Source organism: Geotrypetes seraphini, chromosome 1 (assembly GCF_902459505.1).
Source record: "Geotrypetes seraphini chromosome 1, aGeoSer1.1, whole genome shotgun sequence".
Classification (NCBI taxonomy): domain Eukaryota; kingdom Metazoa; phylum Chordata; class Amphibia; order Gymnophiona; family Dermophiidae; genus Geotrypetes; species Geotrypetes seraphini.
In genome coordinates, this window is record NC_047084.1 from 114,053,778 (window position 1) to 114,070,329 (window position 16,552).

The 16,552-nt window shown below is 48.2% G+C and overlaps 1 protein-coding gene across 2 annotated transcripts in view; it reads right to left on the bottom strand.

The window, feature by feature from the left end:
• Window positions 1-3,223: 3,223 nt before the first annotated feature.
• LOC117356608 (mucin-5AC-like) overlaps window positions 3,224-16,552 on the bottom strand; it is a 111,869-nt gene continuing 98,540 nt past the window's right edge. For both annotated transcript variants that reach the window (XM_033936065.1, XM_033936072.1), the window contains exons 6-8: window positions 15,394-15,442; window positions 5,043-5,275; window positions 3,224-3,459 (exon numbers count right to left, since the gene is read on the bottom strand). In XM_033936065.1, coding sequence (XP_033791956.1) covers window positions 15,400-15,442 — 43 coding nt within the window. In that variant the 3' untranslated portion in view covers window positions 3,224-3,459; window positions 5,043-5,275; window positions 15,394-15,399. The remainder of the gene's footprint in view (window positions 3,460-5,042; window positions 5,276-15,393; window positions 15,443-16,552) is intronic.

Genomic DNA, 16,552 nt, shown 5'->3' on the forward strand with positions numbered 1-16,552 from the left:
CATGATAACCCTCTCCAATCTGTTCGTGATCCCCTTCTTTTCATTCCTAGCATTCTGTTCGCCCTTTTCGCCGCCACCACACATTGCGCAGACGGCTTCATCGACTTGTCAATCAGAACTCCCAAGTCTCTTTCCTGGGAGGACTCTTCAAGTACCGCCCCAGACATCCTGTATTTGTGCAGACTTGAATCCTTCCTTGACCCCTTCAGCACTCTCCCTGTGCTGGCAGAACATTTCTTCCTCTGTACACCAGGGCATCAACTAGTTCCCTCCCATATTTAATCAGGGGCACATCTTACATTAGGCACACACATTATTACCTAGTATTGATATGAGCAAGACTTTCATATTTTGACCCCTTGATGTCCTAATTCATAAAGGAAGTAGGTTCTCTCCTTATGCTCGGGAAACTAGCTTCTTCCTAGCTGTCTGTGGAAATGCAGCTTTATTACTGGATATGCAGGCCAGAAACTGAAAGTCATTGATGTCCACAAGGCATGGCTACGTGCAAATAGCTGGCTGTGTTTCCCAAAATGATCCCTGAGGTCATGGAAGATCATCAGCCATTGACTCATAACAACTTCTCTTTTCTAAAGAAGAACCGACTTCACTGTGACCAACTAGATCAGGGGTGGGCAACTCCAGTCCTCGAGGGCCAGAATCCAGTCAGGTTTTCAGGATTTCCCCAATGAATATGCATGAGATCTATTTGCATGCACTGCTTTCAATGCATATTCATTGGGGAAATCCTGAAAACCCGACTGGATTCCGGCCCTCGAGGACCAGAGTTGCCCACCCCTGAGCTAGATTGAACAGTGGCGTAGAATTAATGGATTTTTTTTGGGGGGTGAAAAGATTTCAGTTCTGATTCCTGCAAAGTTAAAACATTTAATTATGCAATTTGTACACATATCTTTTGAAGAATAGTACCGTATTTTCACGTAGATAACGCGCACCCGTGTAAAACGTGCACACGGGTATAGTGTGCGAAAAACACAAATCTATGTAAAGAAATTTTTATATACCGCGCACACCCGTATACCGCGCATGCTGCCCGACTCTCCTGTCGCTGCCCGACTCTCCTTTCGCCCGCCCCGACTCTCCTTTGGCCACCCCGACTCTCCTTTCGCCCGCCCCGACTCTCCTCTCCCCCTTGAAGTCCTGTCCCCACCCTGAAAGCCTGATGCCCCCCCCGACGTCCGATTCACCCTCCCCCCGCAAGACCGCTCGAACCCCCACCGCGAAGGACCGCTCGCACGCACCCGCACCCCGAAGGACTGCTCGCACGCACTCCCACCCGCACCCCCACCCTGAAGGACCGCTCGCACCCCCACAGGCTCCCGACTCCCCCCCCCATCATGTAGAAGCTCCTACCGGTGTTCTGCTGCTTCCTCTTGGCGGTCCCGACTCCCCGACACAATCGGGGCAAGAGGGAGCTCAAGCCCTCTTGCCTCAGCCAACCACGGCACCCCCGACATGATCGGGGTAAGAGGGAGCTCAAGCCCTCTTGCCCCAGCCAACCGCGGCACACCCGACACGATTGGGGCAAGAGGGAGCTCAAGCCCTCTTGCCCCCCGACTCCCCGACACGATCGGGGCAAAAGGGAGCCCAAGCCCTCTTGCCCCGCCGACTCCCCGACACGATCGGGACAAGAAGGAGCTCAAGCCCTCTTGCCCCAGCCAACCACGGCACACCCGACACGATCGGGGCAAGAGGGAGCTCAAGCCCTCTTGCCCCCCCGACTCCCCAACACGATCGGGGCAAAAGGGAGCCCAAGCCCTCTTGCCCCGCCGACTCCCCAACTCCCCGACAATATCGGGCCAGGAGGGAGCCCAAGTCTTCCTGGCCCTGGCGACCCCCCCCCCCGCTAGTTGTTCGGGCCAGGAGGGAGCCCAAACCCTCCTGGCCACGCGACCCCCTACCCCCACCCCGCACTACATTACGGGCAGGAGGGATCCCAGGCCTTCCTGCCCTCGACGCAAACCCCCCTCCCAACGACCGCCCCCCCAAGAACCTCCGACCGCCCCCCCAGCCGACCCGCGACCCCCCTGGCCGACCCCCACGACATCCCCACCCCCCTTCCCCGTACCTTTGTGTAGTTGGCCGGACAGACGGGAGCCAAACCCGCCTGTCCGGCAGGCAGCCAACGACGGAATGAGGCCTGGCCCATCCGTCCCAAAGCTCCGCCTACTGGTGGGGCCTAAGGCGCCTGGGCCAATCAGAATAGGCCCGGGAGCCTTAGGTCCCTCCTGGGGGCGGGGCCTTGGGCACATGATCGGGTTGGGCCCATGTGCCTCAGGCCCCGCCCCCAGGTGGGACCTAAGGCTCCCGGGCCTATTCTGATTGGCCCAGGCGCCTTAGGCCCCACCAGTAGGCGGAGCTTTGGGACGGATGGGCCAATCCGGCCTCATTCCGTCGTTGCCTGCCTGCCGGACAGGCAATTTGACTCCCGTCTGTCCGGCCAACTAAACAGAGGTACGGGGAAGGGGGGTGGGGGTGTAGTGGGGGTCGGCCAGGGGGGTCGCGGGTCGGCTGGGGGGGGCGGTCGGAGGTTCTTCGGGGGGCGGTCGTTGGGGGGAGGGGGGTTTGCGTCGAGGGCAGGAGGGCCTGGGATCCCTCCTGCCCGTAATGTAGTGCGGGGTGGGGTAGGGGGTCGCCGTGGCCAGGAGGGTTTGGGCTCCCTCCTGGCCCGAACAACTAGCGGGGGGGGGGTCGCCAGGGCCAGGAGGACTTGGGCTCCCTCCTGGCCCGATATTGTCGGTGAGTTGGGGAGTCGGCGGGGCAAGAGGGCTTGAGCTCCCTTTTGCCCCGATCATGTCAGGGAGTCGGGGGGGCAAGAGGGCTTGAGCTCCCTCTTGCCCTGATCGTGTCGGGTGTCGGGACCGCCAAGAGGAAGCAGCAGGACACCGGTAGGAGCTTCTACATGATGGGGGGGGGTCGGGAGGCTGTGGGGGTGCGGGTGCAGGTGGGAGTGCGTGCGAGCGGTCCTTCGGGGTGGGGGTGCGTGCGAGCGGTCCTTCGGGGTGGGGGTGCGAGCGGTCCTGTGGGGGGTGAATCGGGCATCGGGGGGGGGAACTATGTAAAAAAATTTTGTACAACGCGCTCACGCGTATAACGTGCGAGGGTATGCGCGGTACGTAAAAACCATGTATAACGCGCGCGTTATATGCGAGAAAATACGGTATCTGCAAATCTTTTGGACTCAATGAATCTGACAAGATGGATCATTCAGTGAAACCTTTATTGCTTGGACTGTGTTGCTTTTGCACTGGGTGACCCAGTATTATTCTTTCAAATGTGCTTTTGACACTGTCCCTGTAATGTCTCTCTCTGCTTTTAATATGTGGTAAATGTCAGCTATATGTAGGAGAAGGTGTCTTGTTGCTGGCTTGCTCATGTTCGGTTAGTCACATATTTTCATCCTCCCAGCCTTTGCAGGTGTCCCAGCTATTCTTGATCCTAAGAAGACAAGGTTTAGAGGGTCACCTCTTGGAACAGTTTATGATTGAGTAAGAAAAAAGGGCCCCATCGAGTCAATTTCTGATCCAAAGAGAATAGTTAGTATCTGTCTCAACTCTCTGGCGCAGACGTGGGCAACTCCAGTCCTCGAGGATCAGAATCTAATCGGGTTTTCAGGATTGCCCCAATGAATATGCATGAGATCTATTTGCATGCACTGCTTTCAAAGCATATTCATTGAGGAAATCCTGAAAACCCAATTGGATTCTGGCCTTCGAGGACCGGAGTTGCCCATGTCTGATCTAGCGGGTGATTTGGATTTTTCGACATAACAATTACTGCAAGGATCAGGCTTTTGCGACTGAGAGTGCCTGGGTGGATTAAGGCCACAGTTGGGCCATATTTGGATTTCAGACCACCCTTATCCTGATGCATTATGCGACTTGCAGCATGGATTTCAATGAGCAGGATCTGGCACCCCAAATCCCACACTGATTTGGGATGTAAGTTCAAAACCAGAACTGGTCAAAAAGTCTCCAGCCTGGAACTGGACAACTTGGCAGCTGTGGAACTGAGCATTAAGGATGCAATTCATGTTAACATTTATACGCTATGGGGATCATAATCAAAACTTTAAAACGTCCAAAATTCAACCTAAGTCGGCACTTGGACATCAAAACTGCAGCACTTCTAAGCTGCAGTGAGTCCAGAGATCAAAGGGTCGTGTTGGGAGGTGTGTTATGGGCAGGAATTGGGCAGGCTTCAACCTGGACATACTGCAGCCATTATCAAAGCTTTCCTAGAGGGAATTTAGATGCCGGCAGTTAGACCTGTTTGAGTTGTGCCTAAGTTCCACAAAGATACCAAAACTGACAAGACCACATCTGAAGGTGGTCACAACCCCCTCCCACCACCCAAAGAGTGACCCCCCCCCAAAAAAAAACCCCAACCCCAAAGGCTTCCCATCAGCTGATCATGGCAGAAGGAATCCCAATCAGCTGAGCCAGTTTCGGGGATTCCTCAGCTGATGAGCCAGGATCAGCTGAGCTGCAGCGCCCTACACCCCTCCCCCTGACATCCCCCACATCATCCCGACATCCTGGACTTCCCCTGACATGCCCTGACATCTACGCCCCCCCCCCCCACATTCACCCAACATTCCTGGGTCCCCCTCCCACATCCCCAATCCCCCATACCTTCCGAAGAGCAAACGGCAGGAGGGAAGCTCACTCCCTCCTGCCTACAGGAGCCGATTTTGAGTCAATCAGGGTCTTCAGCCCCTCCCACTGTATTCTAAGATGCATTGGGAGGGGGAAGCACCACTATTTGCTGCACGCGGCCTTGAAGGCAGGAGGAAGTGAGCTTCCCTCCTGCCATTTGTTCTTTTGAAGGTACAGGGGGTTTCCGGGAATTGGGGGTTTGGTAGAGTGGGCTGGGGAAAGTGGTTTGGTTGAAAACTCAAAGTTAATTTTGTGATCCTTGTCTTGGATGTACTCAGCCCTAGTCTGGGGGGGAGAGTGATAGAGGAGTTGGCCTTGTGCATAGTAACAAGAAACATGGTAATAGCTAAACATACAACTTACCTCTTTCACATACATGTTTTGCATTGTGTTGCTGGTGAGATGGAATGGCGTGAGTCTCCTGGTGAGGGAGAGGGGATGAGAGGTGTGTCGAATGTTCTTCATATGGCTTTGATTTGGGGGTTTTTCTCTCTTTTTTTCTCTTTTTTATTATTTTTTTAAATTATTTTTTTTTTTTACTGAGGTCATCGTCGTCGTCGTCATCGTAGGGGTTAAGCAGATAGTCGGTTGTGTTTCTGTAAAATATAACAAAGTGATACTGACAAGTGGGAGGTGGAAATTTTATAAAGTACGTAGCAACATTTATGCACATAAATGTTTAGAATATTAGCATATATACGCATTTGAGTGTCAATTGCATTTAGTTGGTGGTCAAATGGAAGATTAGGTTCTTATCTTTGGTAATCTTCTTTCTATTAATCTGTACGACAGGTTTTCAATCTGTACCTGCGAACCAGAACTTGCAGAAGACCACATTCATTGCTTTCGCCTCCTCCCACAATAGCAGAGGAACACTGCCCCCTTCAGTTTAGACCCCAAACAATCACTGGAACAAACAGTGGTGTAGTAAGGGGGGGTGGTCCTTCCCGGGCGCTGACTTGTTGGGGACCCTGCCCCGTCCTCCTCTTCACCCCCACTCCTTTCCCGCCCCTGTCCTCTACTCCACCCTCCACTCCTTCCCCGCCCCCATCCTCCTCTCTGCCCCCACTCCTTCCTCGCCCCGTCCTCCTCTCTGCCTCCACTCCTTCCCCACCCCTGTCCTCTACTCTGCCCCCCACTCCTTCCCCGCCCTCCTCTCTGCCCCCCCATTCCTTCCCTGCCCCCATCCTCCACTCTGCCCCCACTCCTTCTCTGGCCCCATCCTCCACTCTGCCCCCACTCCTTCCCCGCCCCTGTCCTCTACTCCGCCCTCCACTCCTTCTCCTCCCCTGTCCTCTACTCCGCCCTCTACTCATTCCCCACCCCCGTCCTCCTCTCTGCTCCCACTCCTTCCCCACCCCCATCCTCCACTCCGCCCTCCACTCCTTCCCCGCCCCCTTCCTCCACTCCGCCCCCCACTCCTTCCCCACCCCCATCTTCCACTCTGCCCCCACTCCTTCCCCGCCCCTGTCCTCCACTCCTTCCCCGCCCCCATCTTCCACTCTGCCACCCACTCCTTCCCCGCCCTGTCCTCTCTGCCCCCATCTTCCAATCTGCCCCCACTCCTTCCCCGCCCTGTCCTCCACTTTGCCCCCCCACTCCTTCCCTGCCCCATCCTCCTCTCTGCCCCCCACTTATTCCCCACCTTCCCACTACCGCATGCGCCCCTTCCCTTCTAACATACCTCTTAACGTTCACAGTGTGAGCAGCAACTTCACTTCCTGGACCCACACCTAGGAAATGACATCAGAGGTTGAGGTTGCTGCTCGCAAAAGGAATGTTAAAGAGGTGCAGAGGAAGAGGGGCACGTGGCAGGAAGAGGCGGGGAAGGAGCAGATGGAGGTGGGGGGTGGAGAAGAGGGCGGCGGAGGGGTGCCACCGCCTTGGGCGCCTCTCACCCTTGCTATGCCACTAGGAACAAAGCATACACAGAAGAAGGGGATACAAGGAATTTCCCTGCAGACATAACAGTAGAAAATGGTTACTGCGGATAGGCATACTAGATGGGCCATTTGGCCTTTATCTGCCATCATGTTTCTATGTTTCTAATTAATAAATAGGAAAAAAAAAAACATGCACAAACTTAGAAGCAATAAGAACCAACCTGCTGTGCGTAACAAGCACAAACATGAAACGGCCAAAGGCCAAGATATGTTCTCACTTATATAGGATTAGTCCCTTCAGGGCCTGTCTGCTGGTCGGAAGATACTCACGCCTGAAAGGAGAAACATTAGAGGCAGAAAATATAGGCAATATAGAAACAGAGTAGACAGAGGGTGGGCCATACAGACTCTTTTGTGGATTAACAGAAAGAAGATTACCAAAGGTAAGAACCTAATCTTCCATTCTGTTACATCCACTCTGGAGTCTGTATGACATGTGATGTACTAAAGCAGTGTTCTTCAACCGCCAGTCCGTGGACCGGTGCTGGTCCACAGAAATTTTCTGCCGGTTCACAGAGCCAGCACGTCCATCGGGCAAAAGACAGTGTTCTTCAGCCGCCGGTCCACAGTGCGATCAACGCGGCTTCTTCGGGTCGGCTCCCTGTGTGCTGCAGTGCACAAAGCTGAGGGAAAAGACTCCTACACGCATCCTATGCCTGAACCGGAAGCCTCTCTGACGTTGCAACATCAGAGGGAAGGCTTCCAGATGAGGCGTGGGATGCGCGCTGCCCACAACTTTGTGCACTGCAGCACTCAGGGAGCCGACCCAAAGATAACAACGGGGGGAGGGGGGGGCAGACCAGAAGGCAAGGCACAGCATGGAGGGAGAGAGACAACAACAGTAGGGGGAATGCTTTTATTTTTTTTATTTAGTGATTGATTTGTCTGTTCAGGATTTTATTTAGTGATTGATTTGTCTGTTTTTTTTAATTTAGTGATTGATTTGTCTGTTCAGGAAGAAATGCATTTGTTTCTTTTCCTCTGGGCTTGTACTGCTTGCAGAGTCTTGCATCTTAGGGTTTGTTTGTGAATATTAGTACTGTAATTTTAGTTTTTGGTCCCGCATTTGCATGGGGTTATCTGTTTTCTGGTAGGAATGAATGTTGAAAAGCATACAGTGTGCTTTGTGTATTTTAATTGTGTGGTTAACCATTATGTGTTGTTAATACGATTATATTGTGTGTGTGTGTGTACAGTGTATATGAAAAATGAATGGAAAAAATGGTGTTACAATTGGTACTATTATGGGGGCGTGGTCTTGGGGTGGAGATGGGTACAACTTAGCCCAGTGTTCTTTAACTGCCGGTCTGCGGACCGGTGCCAGTCCACAAAATAATTATTTTATTTTTGCCGGTCCATAGGTGTCTAAAGGTTGAAGAACACTGTACTAAAGCAATGGCAACGTCTAGTGATTTAGCAGTTTAGCGAAAGGGAGAGAAGAGCCTGCCCGCAATACCGAGGCTCCAAAGGTGGCATCAGATCGAGCCGCCACATCTACAATCTCATGAAGGTATGAAAGGAAGACCAAGTAGCTGCCCTACAAATTTCAACCGGATGAACTGCTTGAGACTCCGCCCACGAGGCTGCGACACTCCTGGCTGAGTGAGTCTTGAGACAAACTGGTGGTTACTTTTCACAGGCGATATAAGTCGATGAAATGGCCATGCAAATCCATCTGGCAATAGAGGCCTTGGAGGCAGGCCGACCATGCCTGGATTGATTAGTCAGGACAAACAGATGGTCAGAAAGACAGAATTCATTGGTTCTATCTAAGTAACAAAGTAAGACTCTTCACACATCCAGTTTCTACAATATCCTAGCCTTCTTCTCCGACCCCAAAAAGCAGACAGACAAATTGCCTGGTTGACATGGAAATTTGAAACCATTTTCAGAAGAAAGGAAGGAACTTTACGGAGGGATACCCCTGCCTCCATGATCAGAGAAAGGACTCTCTACAAGAGAAAGCCCGCAGCTCAAAAATACGCCTTGCTGAGACAATCGCCACGAGGAACACTATCTTGACCGTAAGGTCCAGAAGGGACGCTTCCATAAGAGACTCAAACGAAGCTTCAGCTAGCCCCTTCAGCACATTAAGATTCCACATAGGAAAAGCCTGACATAGGCCTCAAGCAGAAACCCCCCCGGAGAAATTTAGTCACATCTGGATGAGCTGTAAGCCAAACTGAACCACTGTCAGCACTGAGGCATGAGAGGCCTGTCACTGTACCTTGAGGGAAGCCACTGCAAAGCCTTTCTCTAAACCAACTTATGGGAAGGCTAAGACCACTGGAATGGGAGCACACAACAGCTCCTTCTGGGAGGATAAGGCCATAGCGGAGAGACTGAATGAATCTTGGCTTCGGTCTTTACGGAAGAAGATATAAGAGATTTACCTGAACCGGAAATGGTTTTCAAGGGTGATGAGGCAGAGGAATTGAAAGAAATATTAGTGAACCTAGAAGACATACTAAGCCAAACTGACAAGTTAAAGAGAGATAAATCACCTGGACCAGATGGTATACATTCCAGGGTACAGAAAGAACTCAAACATTAAATTGCTGATCTGCTGTTAGTGATCTGCAACCTGTCGCTAAAATCGTCTGTAGTACCTGAAAATTGGAGGGTTGCCAATGTTATGCCGATTTTTAAAAAGGGTTCCAGGGAAGATCCGGTGAATTAAAGATCAAAAAGCCTGACAGTGGGGGCAAAATAGTGAAATCAATTATAAAAAATAAAATAGTGGGACATGTAGACAAACATGATTTAATGAGACAGAGTCAGCTTGGGTTCAGCTGAGGAAGGTCTTGCCTCACCAATTTGCTTGACTTCTTTGAAGGTGTGAATAAACATGTGGATAAAGGTGAGCCACTTGATGTAGTGTATCTAGATTTTTAGAAAGCTTTTGATAAAGTTCCTCATGAGAGGCTCCTGAGAAAATTAGAGTCATGGCATAGGAGGCAATATTCAGGGCTCCTTTTACTAAGGTGTGCTAGCATTTTTAGCGCGCAAAATGGGAGGAGGTGTAGCATTATATACTAAAGATGACATTAAGGTCACCAGAATCACAGATGTCCACTACACTGGGGAATCCCTTTGGGTAAATTTGGACAGAGGGAAGGACAAATGCCTGTATCTTGGCATAATATACAGACCCCCAAGACAACAGGATGACCTAGATATGGAATTAATCGGAGATATAGAGAATATCATCTTGCGTGGGGACACAGTATTGTTAGGTGACTTCAACATGCCTGATGTGGAATGGGACACGCTTTCCTCTGCTTCCGGCAGCAGCAGGAGGCTATTAAACTCTATGAAGGGAGCAAGACTTAGGCAAATGGTGTTGAAACCAACAAGGGATCAGGCAATACTGGACCTGATACTTACCAATGGAGAAAGTGTCACTGAGGTCTCGGTGGGCGACACATTGGCCTCCAGTGACCACAACATGGTATGGTTCAATCTCAGGAAAGGTTTCACTAAAACTACCACACTGACCAAGGTCCTCAAATTCAAGGACACAAACTTTAAAGAAATGGGAGACTTCGTTCACCAGGCGCTACAAAGCCAAGCAGAAACCGATAACGTGGAAGAAATGTGGTCGACTTTGAAAGCCACCATACAAGAAGCAACAAACTGCTATGTTAAATCAGTAAGTAAATGGCGAAGGAACAATAAGCCATGGTGGTTCTCTGCGGAGATTTTGGACCTCATCAAGGAGAAGAAAAAAGCATTCATCTCTTACAAACAATCAGGGAAACAGGACTCTAGGGAAGTCTATCTGGCCAAGTCAAAAGCTGTCAAAACAGCAGTTAGGGAGGCCAAATTCCGCATGGAGGAGTCTCTAGCGAAGAACATCCAGAAAGGAGATAAATCCTTCTTCAGGTATATCAGTGACAGAAATAAGAACTCAGGCGGGATAGTACGTCTTAGGAAACCAGACGGAGACTATGTAGAAACGGACTCGGAAAAAGCCCAACTGTTAAATGAATACTTCTGCTCAGTCTTCACCCGCGAGGCGCTAGGACTCGGCCCTCAGCTACAGACAAGGGTTGACGCAGTTGACCCGTTTAGTAATTTCGAGTCTACACCCAGCGGTATCTACTGTGAGCTGTCAAAGCTTAAGGTTAACAAGGCAATGGGGCCTGACAACCTACACCCCAGGGTGCTCAGAGAATTGTGTGATGTCTTGGCGGAACCGCTATCCGCGCTCTTCAATCTCTCCCTTAGTACGGGTAACATCCCGTTGGACTGGAAGATGGCTAACTTCATTCCACTCCACAAGAAAGGCTCCAAGATGGAGACAGCAAACTACAGACCGGTGAGTCTCATATCAACAGTGTGCAAACTAATGGAAACTTTAATCAGACGCCAATTGGATATGATCCTGAATGAGGAGAATCTACGGGATCCCCGTCAACATGGATTTATTAAGGGAAGATCCTGCCAATCCAACCTGATCAGCTTCTTTGACTGGGTGACGAGGAAGCTGGATGTTGGGGAGTCCCTGAACATCGTATACCTGGACTTCAGTAAAGCATTCGATAGCGTACCACACCGCAGGTTGCTGAGCAAGATGAGTTCTATAGGATTGGGCGACACATTGACGAAATGGGTTGGGAACTGGCTTGGAGGTAGGCTTCAGAGGGTAGTGGTGAACGGCACCCCCTCCGAAATGACGGAGGTGATCAGTGGAGTGCTGCAGGGCTCGGTCCTGGGCCCAATCCTATTCAACATCTTTATAAGAGACTTGGCAGAAGGGCTGCGAGACAAAATAACATTATTCGCCGATGACGCCAAACTAAGCAATGTAGTGGGCAAAAGCACAACAGACATAAATTCAATGCCCGACAACATGATGCATGACCTACTCCTACTGGAGCGCTGGTCTAGGTCCTGGCAACTCAGCTTCAATGCCAAAAAATGCAAAGTCATGCACCTGGGCAGCCAAAATCCATGCAAGACTTACACCCTTAATGGTGAGATCCTAACAAGAACTGAAGCAGAACGAGACTTAGGGGTGATCGTCAGTGAGAACATGAAGACTGCCAATCAAGTGGAGCAAGCTTCATCCAAGGCAAGGCAAATCATAGGTTGCATACGCAGGAGTTTCGTCAGCCGTAAGCCTGAAGTCATTATGCCATTGTATAGATCCATGATGAGGCCCCACCTGGAATACTGTGTGCAATTCTGGAGGCCGCATTACCGTAAGGATGTGCTGAGACTGGAGTCGGTCCACAGAATGGCCACCCGGATGGTCTCGGGACTCAAGGATCTCCCGTACGAGGAACGGCTGTATAAGTTGCAGCTTTACTCACTCGAGGAACGCAGAGAGAGGGGAGACATGATCGAGACGTTCAAGGGCCGCATTGAGGTGGAAGAAGATATCTTCTTTTTCAAGGATCCCACGGCAACAAGGGGGCATCTGTGGAAAATCAGGGGTGGTGACACCAGGAAATTCTTTTTCACTGAAAGGGTGGTTGATCGCTGGAATAATCTTCCACTTCAGGTCATTGAGGCCAGCAGCGTGCCTGATTTTAAGGCCAAATGGGATAGACACGTGGGATCTATTCACAGAGAAAGGTAGGGGAGGGTCATTGGGGTGGGCAGACTAGATGGGCCGTGGCCCTTATCTGCCATCTATTTCTATGTTTCTATATTGCGCGCTACGTGGCTAGAACTAACACCAGCTCAATGCTGGCATTAGCATCTAGCATGCGCAGCAATGTAGCGCGTGCTATTCCACGCGTTAATGCCTTAACGCAGCTTCGTAAAAGGAGCCCTCAATTGTGGGTTAAAAATTGGTTATCAGACAGAAAACAAAGGGTAGGTTAATGACCATTTTTCTCAATGGAGGAGAGTAAATAGTGGTGTGCCACAGGGATCTGTACTGGGACCGGTGCTATGTAAATTATTTATAAATGATCTGAAAATTGAAACGAGTGAAGTGATTAAATTTGAAGATGACACTTAACTGTTCAAAGTTGTTAAAACGCATATGGATTGTGAAAAGTTTCAGGCAGACCTTAGGAAATTGGAAGACTGGACATCCAAGTGGCAGATGAAATTTAATGTGGACAAATGCAAAGTGATGCACATTGGTAAGAATAACCCAAATCAGTTACCAGATGCTAGCGTCCACCTTAGGGGTGAGCGCCCAAGAAAAGGATCTGGGTGCCATTGTACACAATACGATGAAACCTTCTGCCCAAGGTGTGACAGCGGCCAAAAAAGCAAAGAAGATGCTAGGAATTATTAAGAAAGGGATGGTTAACAAGACTAAGAATGTTATAATGGCTCTGTATCGCTCCATGGTGTGACCTCACCTGGAGTATTGCATTCATTTCTGGTCTCCTTATCGCAAGAAATGAATGCAATACTCCAGGTGAGGTCACACCATGGAGCGATACAGAGCCATTATAACATTCTTAGTCTTGTTAACCATCCCTTTCTTAATAAAGAAAGATATAGCAAGAAAGATATAGCGGCACTAGAAAAGGTTCAAAGAAGAGCAACTAAGCAACCAGCTTGGAAAAGAGGTGACTGAGGGGAGATATGATTGAAATCTACAAAATCCTTAGTAGAATAGAACGGGTACAAGTGGATCGATTTTACACTCAGTCAAAAATTATAAAGACTAGGGGACACTCGATGGAGTTCCAGGGAAATAATTTTAAAACCAGAGGTTGTGGTAAGAGTGGATAGCGTAGCTGGCTTTAAGAAAGGTTTGGACAATTTCCTGGAGGAAAAGTCAACTAATCCAGCTCCTTAATGACCGACGCTACTCACGAGCTCTTTGATGACTGGTGCTTCACGAGCTGCTTGATGACTGATGCTACTCACGAGCTCCTTAATGACCGACGCTACTCACAAGCTCCTTGATGACCGAAGCTACTCACGGGACCTTAACTGCCAATCACCAATCATGTACTCGCTTACTAAAGCTTTAGCACTACGCAACAATGGCCTAAATTCCATATCATACAAAACAGCCTGAAATGCTAGAGTATGTTCCAAGGATTTCTTGCTTTTACATCCCTGAACAGATGGAAAATTGAACAAAACATGTGATTCTCTCCTATGTTTATGGGATGTTAAGAGGAATCTATCGGTCATATAATTAGAGCAATACCGTACGCAACTTTGTAACAAAAGCAACCCAACTTAAACAAAATGCATGCCTCCACTGGAAGTCAATGCAACTCAAGGTAGAAGGGAGTCACATGATCGTATTTCTTTAGACCATAAATCAATTTAATCCCCGTATTCTGAATTAGTATAAGCCTAGCCATCTCTTTCTTGGTACTTGTCAAATAAGACAATGTTACAATAATCGAGAAGACACAGATGTAACGACTGAACTAAAAGTTTAAAGGCCGAAAACTCAAAATATGATTTTATAGTGCGCAATTTCCACAGTGTATAGTAACCCTTTTATACCATAGCATCTACTTGCTTTTTCATGATCATGTGTTGATCTATAACAACCCCCAATATTTTAATCGTTGGATTGATCGTATAGAGTGTTGTGTCTATAGTAATTGATGGTTCATGTAGAATTCTATGTGGAGATTTAACAAAAAATTTGGTCTTATCATGATTTAATTTGAATTTAAATTCTTGCATCCATGATTCCATCAATTTCAATATAGACTCAATTATCTGAGTAATTTAGGATAGGGCTGTGTTACAAGGAATGATGATCATAATGTCATCAGCATAGCTAAACAGTCTAGAACCCAATTTGTTCAAATGAGACCCCAGAGAAGATAAATATACATTAAATAATGTGGGAGAAAGTGGGGAACCCTGAGGGACCCCACAAGGGTTTTTCCAAGCTACAGAAAGCTGGTTGTTAGCTTTAACCTGATAGAGTCTCGATCCAAGGAATCCTTTGAACCACGAGAGAACATTACCTTGCAACCCTAGAGCATCCAGGCAGGCCAGTAACTTGGTGTGATCCACCAAGTTAATGGCACTACTCAGATCAAACTGAAGAACCAATGCACTGCTACCCTTGCTCAATAGACCATTTAGACCAGGGGTGTCAAAGTCCCTCCTTGAGGGCCGCAATTCAGTCGGGTTTTTAGGATTTCCCCAATGAATATGCATTGAAAGCAGTGCATGCAAACAGATCTCATGCATATTCATTGGGGAAATCCTGAAAACCCGACTAGATTACGGCCCTCGAAGAGGGACTTTGACACCCCTTATTTGGATGATCTAACATTGTAGCTATCACTGTTTCTGTACTATAATAAGTTCTAAAGCCAGATTGAGAATCGTGAAGTAAAGAGTGTTGCTCAAGGTATTTCATCAGCTGAATTTTGGACCAAACCCTCCATGTAATATCTTCTACGAATGCTACAATTTCTTCTAAGCCAGGGGTGGGCAACTCCGGTCCTCAAGGGCCGGAATCCAGTCAGGTTTTCAGGACTTCCCCAATGAATATGCATTGAGAGCAGTGTATGCAAATAGATCTCATGTATATTCATTGGGGAAATCCTGAAAACCCGACTGGATTCTAGCCCTCGAGAACCGGAGTTGACCACTCCTGTTCTAAGCTATGTCTGCCAAAAGTGCCCTTCACTAATTTTGTCCTATCTTTACTATGAGTGTACTTTTGTAACCCATTCTGGGCTCTTTTGGGAGGATGGGTTAAATAAATCAATCTCTGTTCTCATAGGCTGTCACTGAGTCCCATGTCTGCTTACACTCATGGAGCACCTATGTCTGAAATATTTAGTTGAGCAACTCAATAATAGTCTTACCTTCCTTTAGTCTTGTCCCTTGTATGAGAAACATAGGATGCTCCGGCATCTAAAAGTTAACATGATACGTTAGTCATTCTGCCTTCACAGGTCCATTTATGTGATCTGAGTTAAATTTCTGCGATCTTGTTGCATATTTATTTAGAGGTGGTGCATAATCCCTCTATAAAGATGTGGGAAGACATCACCTCATGCAGACTCTGATCAGTTAAAGGCTGCATGAAGACATAGTTCAGCCTTCCTTCTTCCAATGTACTTACTACACCTCAAGCCCCGATACTATTTAAAAATTTCTTATATACCGGAAATCTAAGCGATTTACAACATACATACATAGAACAGACATAACATTAGAACATACTACTCTTCAAGACATACAGTATTTCAAAACCTGAGCAGTGTCTAAAATTTCTGTTTTAATTTCTTCAAATTAGGAATTACACAAGAGGGTCACTTGAGGGTATGGTGCTGAAAATATGGGACCCCTATATTCAAAATCTTTCCTCTAGAGCACGAAGTATGATTCTTAATGATTTGCATTGAAGCTTTGGAAACATTCATTGGATCCCAATACCTGACAATTTGTGTCACCTTCCATCCGGGGGAGGGGGAGAGAACGGGGGGGGGGGGAGGGGCAGGATGGAATAGGTCAAATGGAAATATATTTTGGAGGGATGATAGAAATATGTATGGAAATATCACAATTTTGAATCTACTTGTAATGAATATCTCTTTGTATTATATTATTGTATATTTATTTGATTCCTTCAATAAAATGTCATAACTAAAAATTAAACACACGGCAATATTTTGTACGATACGTAGTCTTTGAACATTTTTACAATAATCTGCCCCATGTGCTATATTACAATGTGATGTGATGTTATGCAATTGTAATGGTTTCTGATATCGCAATAACTTACATTAACATCATCGTTTTAAACATGTTCCTTTCTTTAACAGGTAAACTAATAGAGCTGCCTTAGCAGAGACCATGTTATGCTTGTTTCACACCTTAGCACTTCAGGAATGCCCAGATAAAGGAAGGGGAGGATGGAAGGATAGGATAGGATGGGAGAACCGCCTGACTCTAGCTGCAAACCGTCTTGGCATCACCAATTCATATAGGCCCAAAGTGAGGAAGGCATGCCGTGCTAAG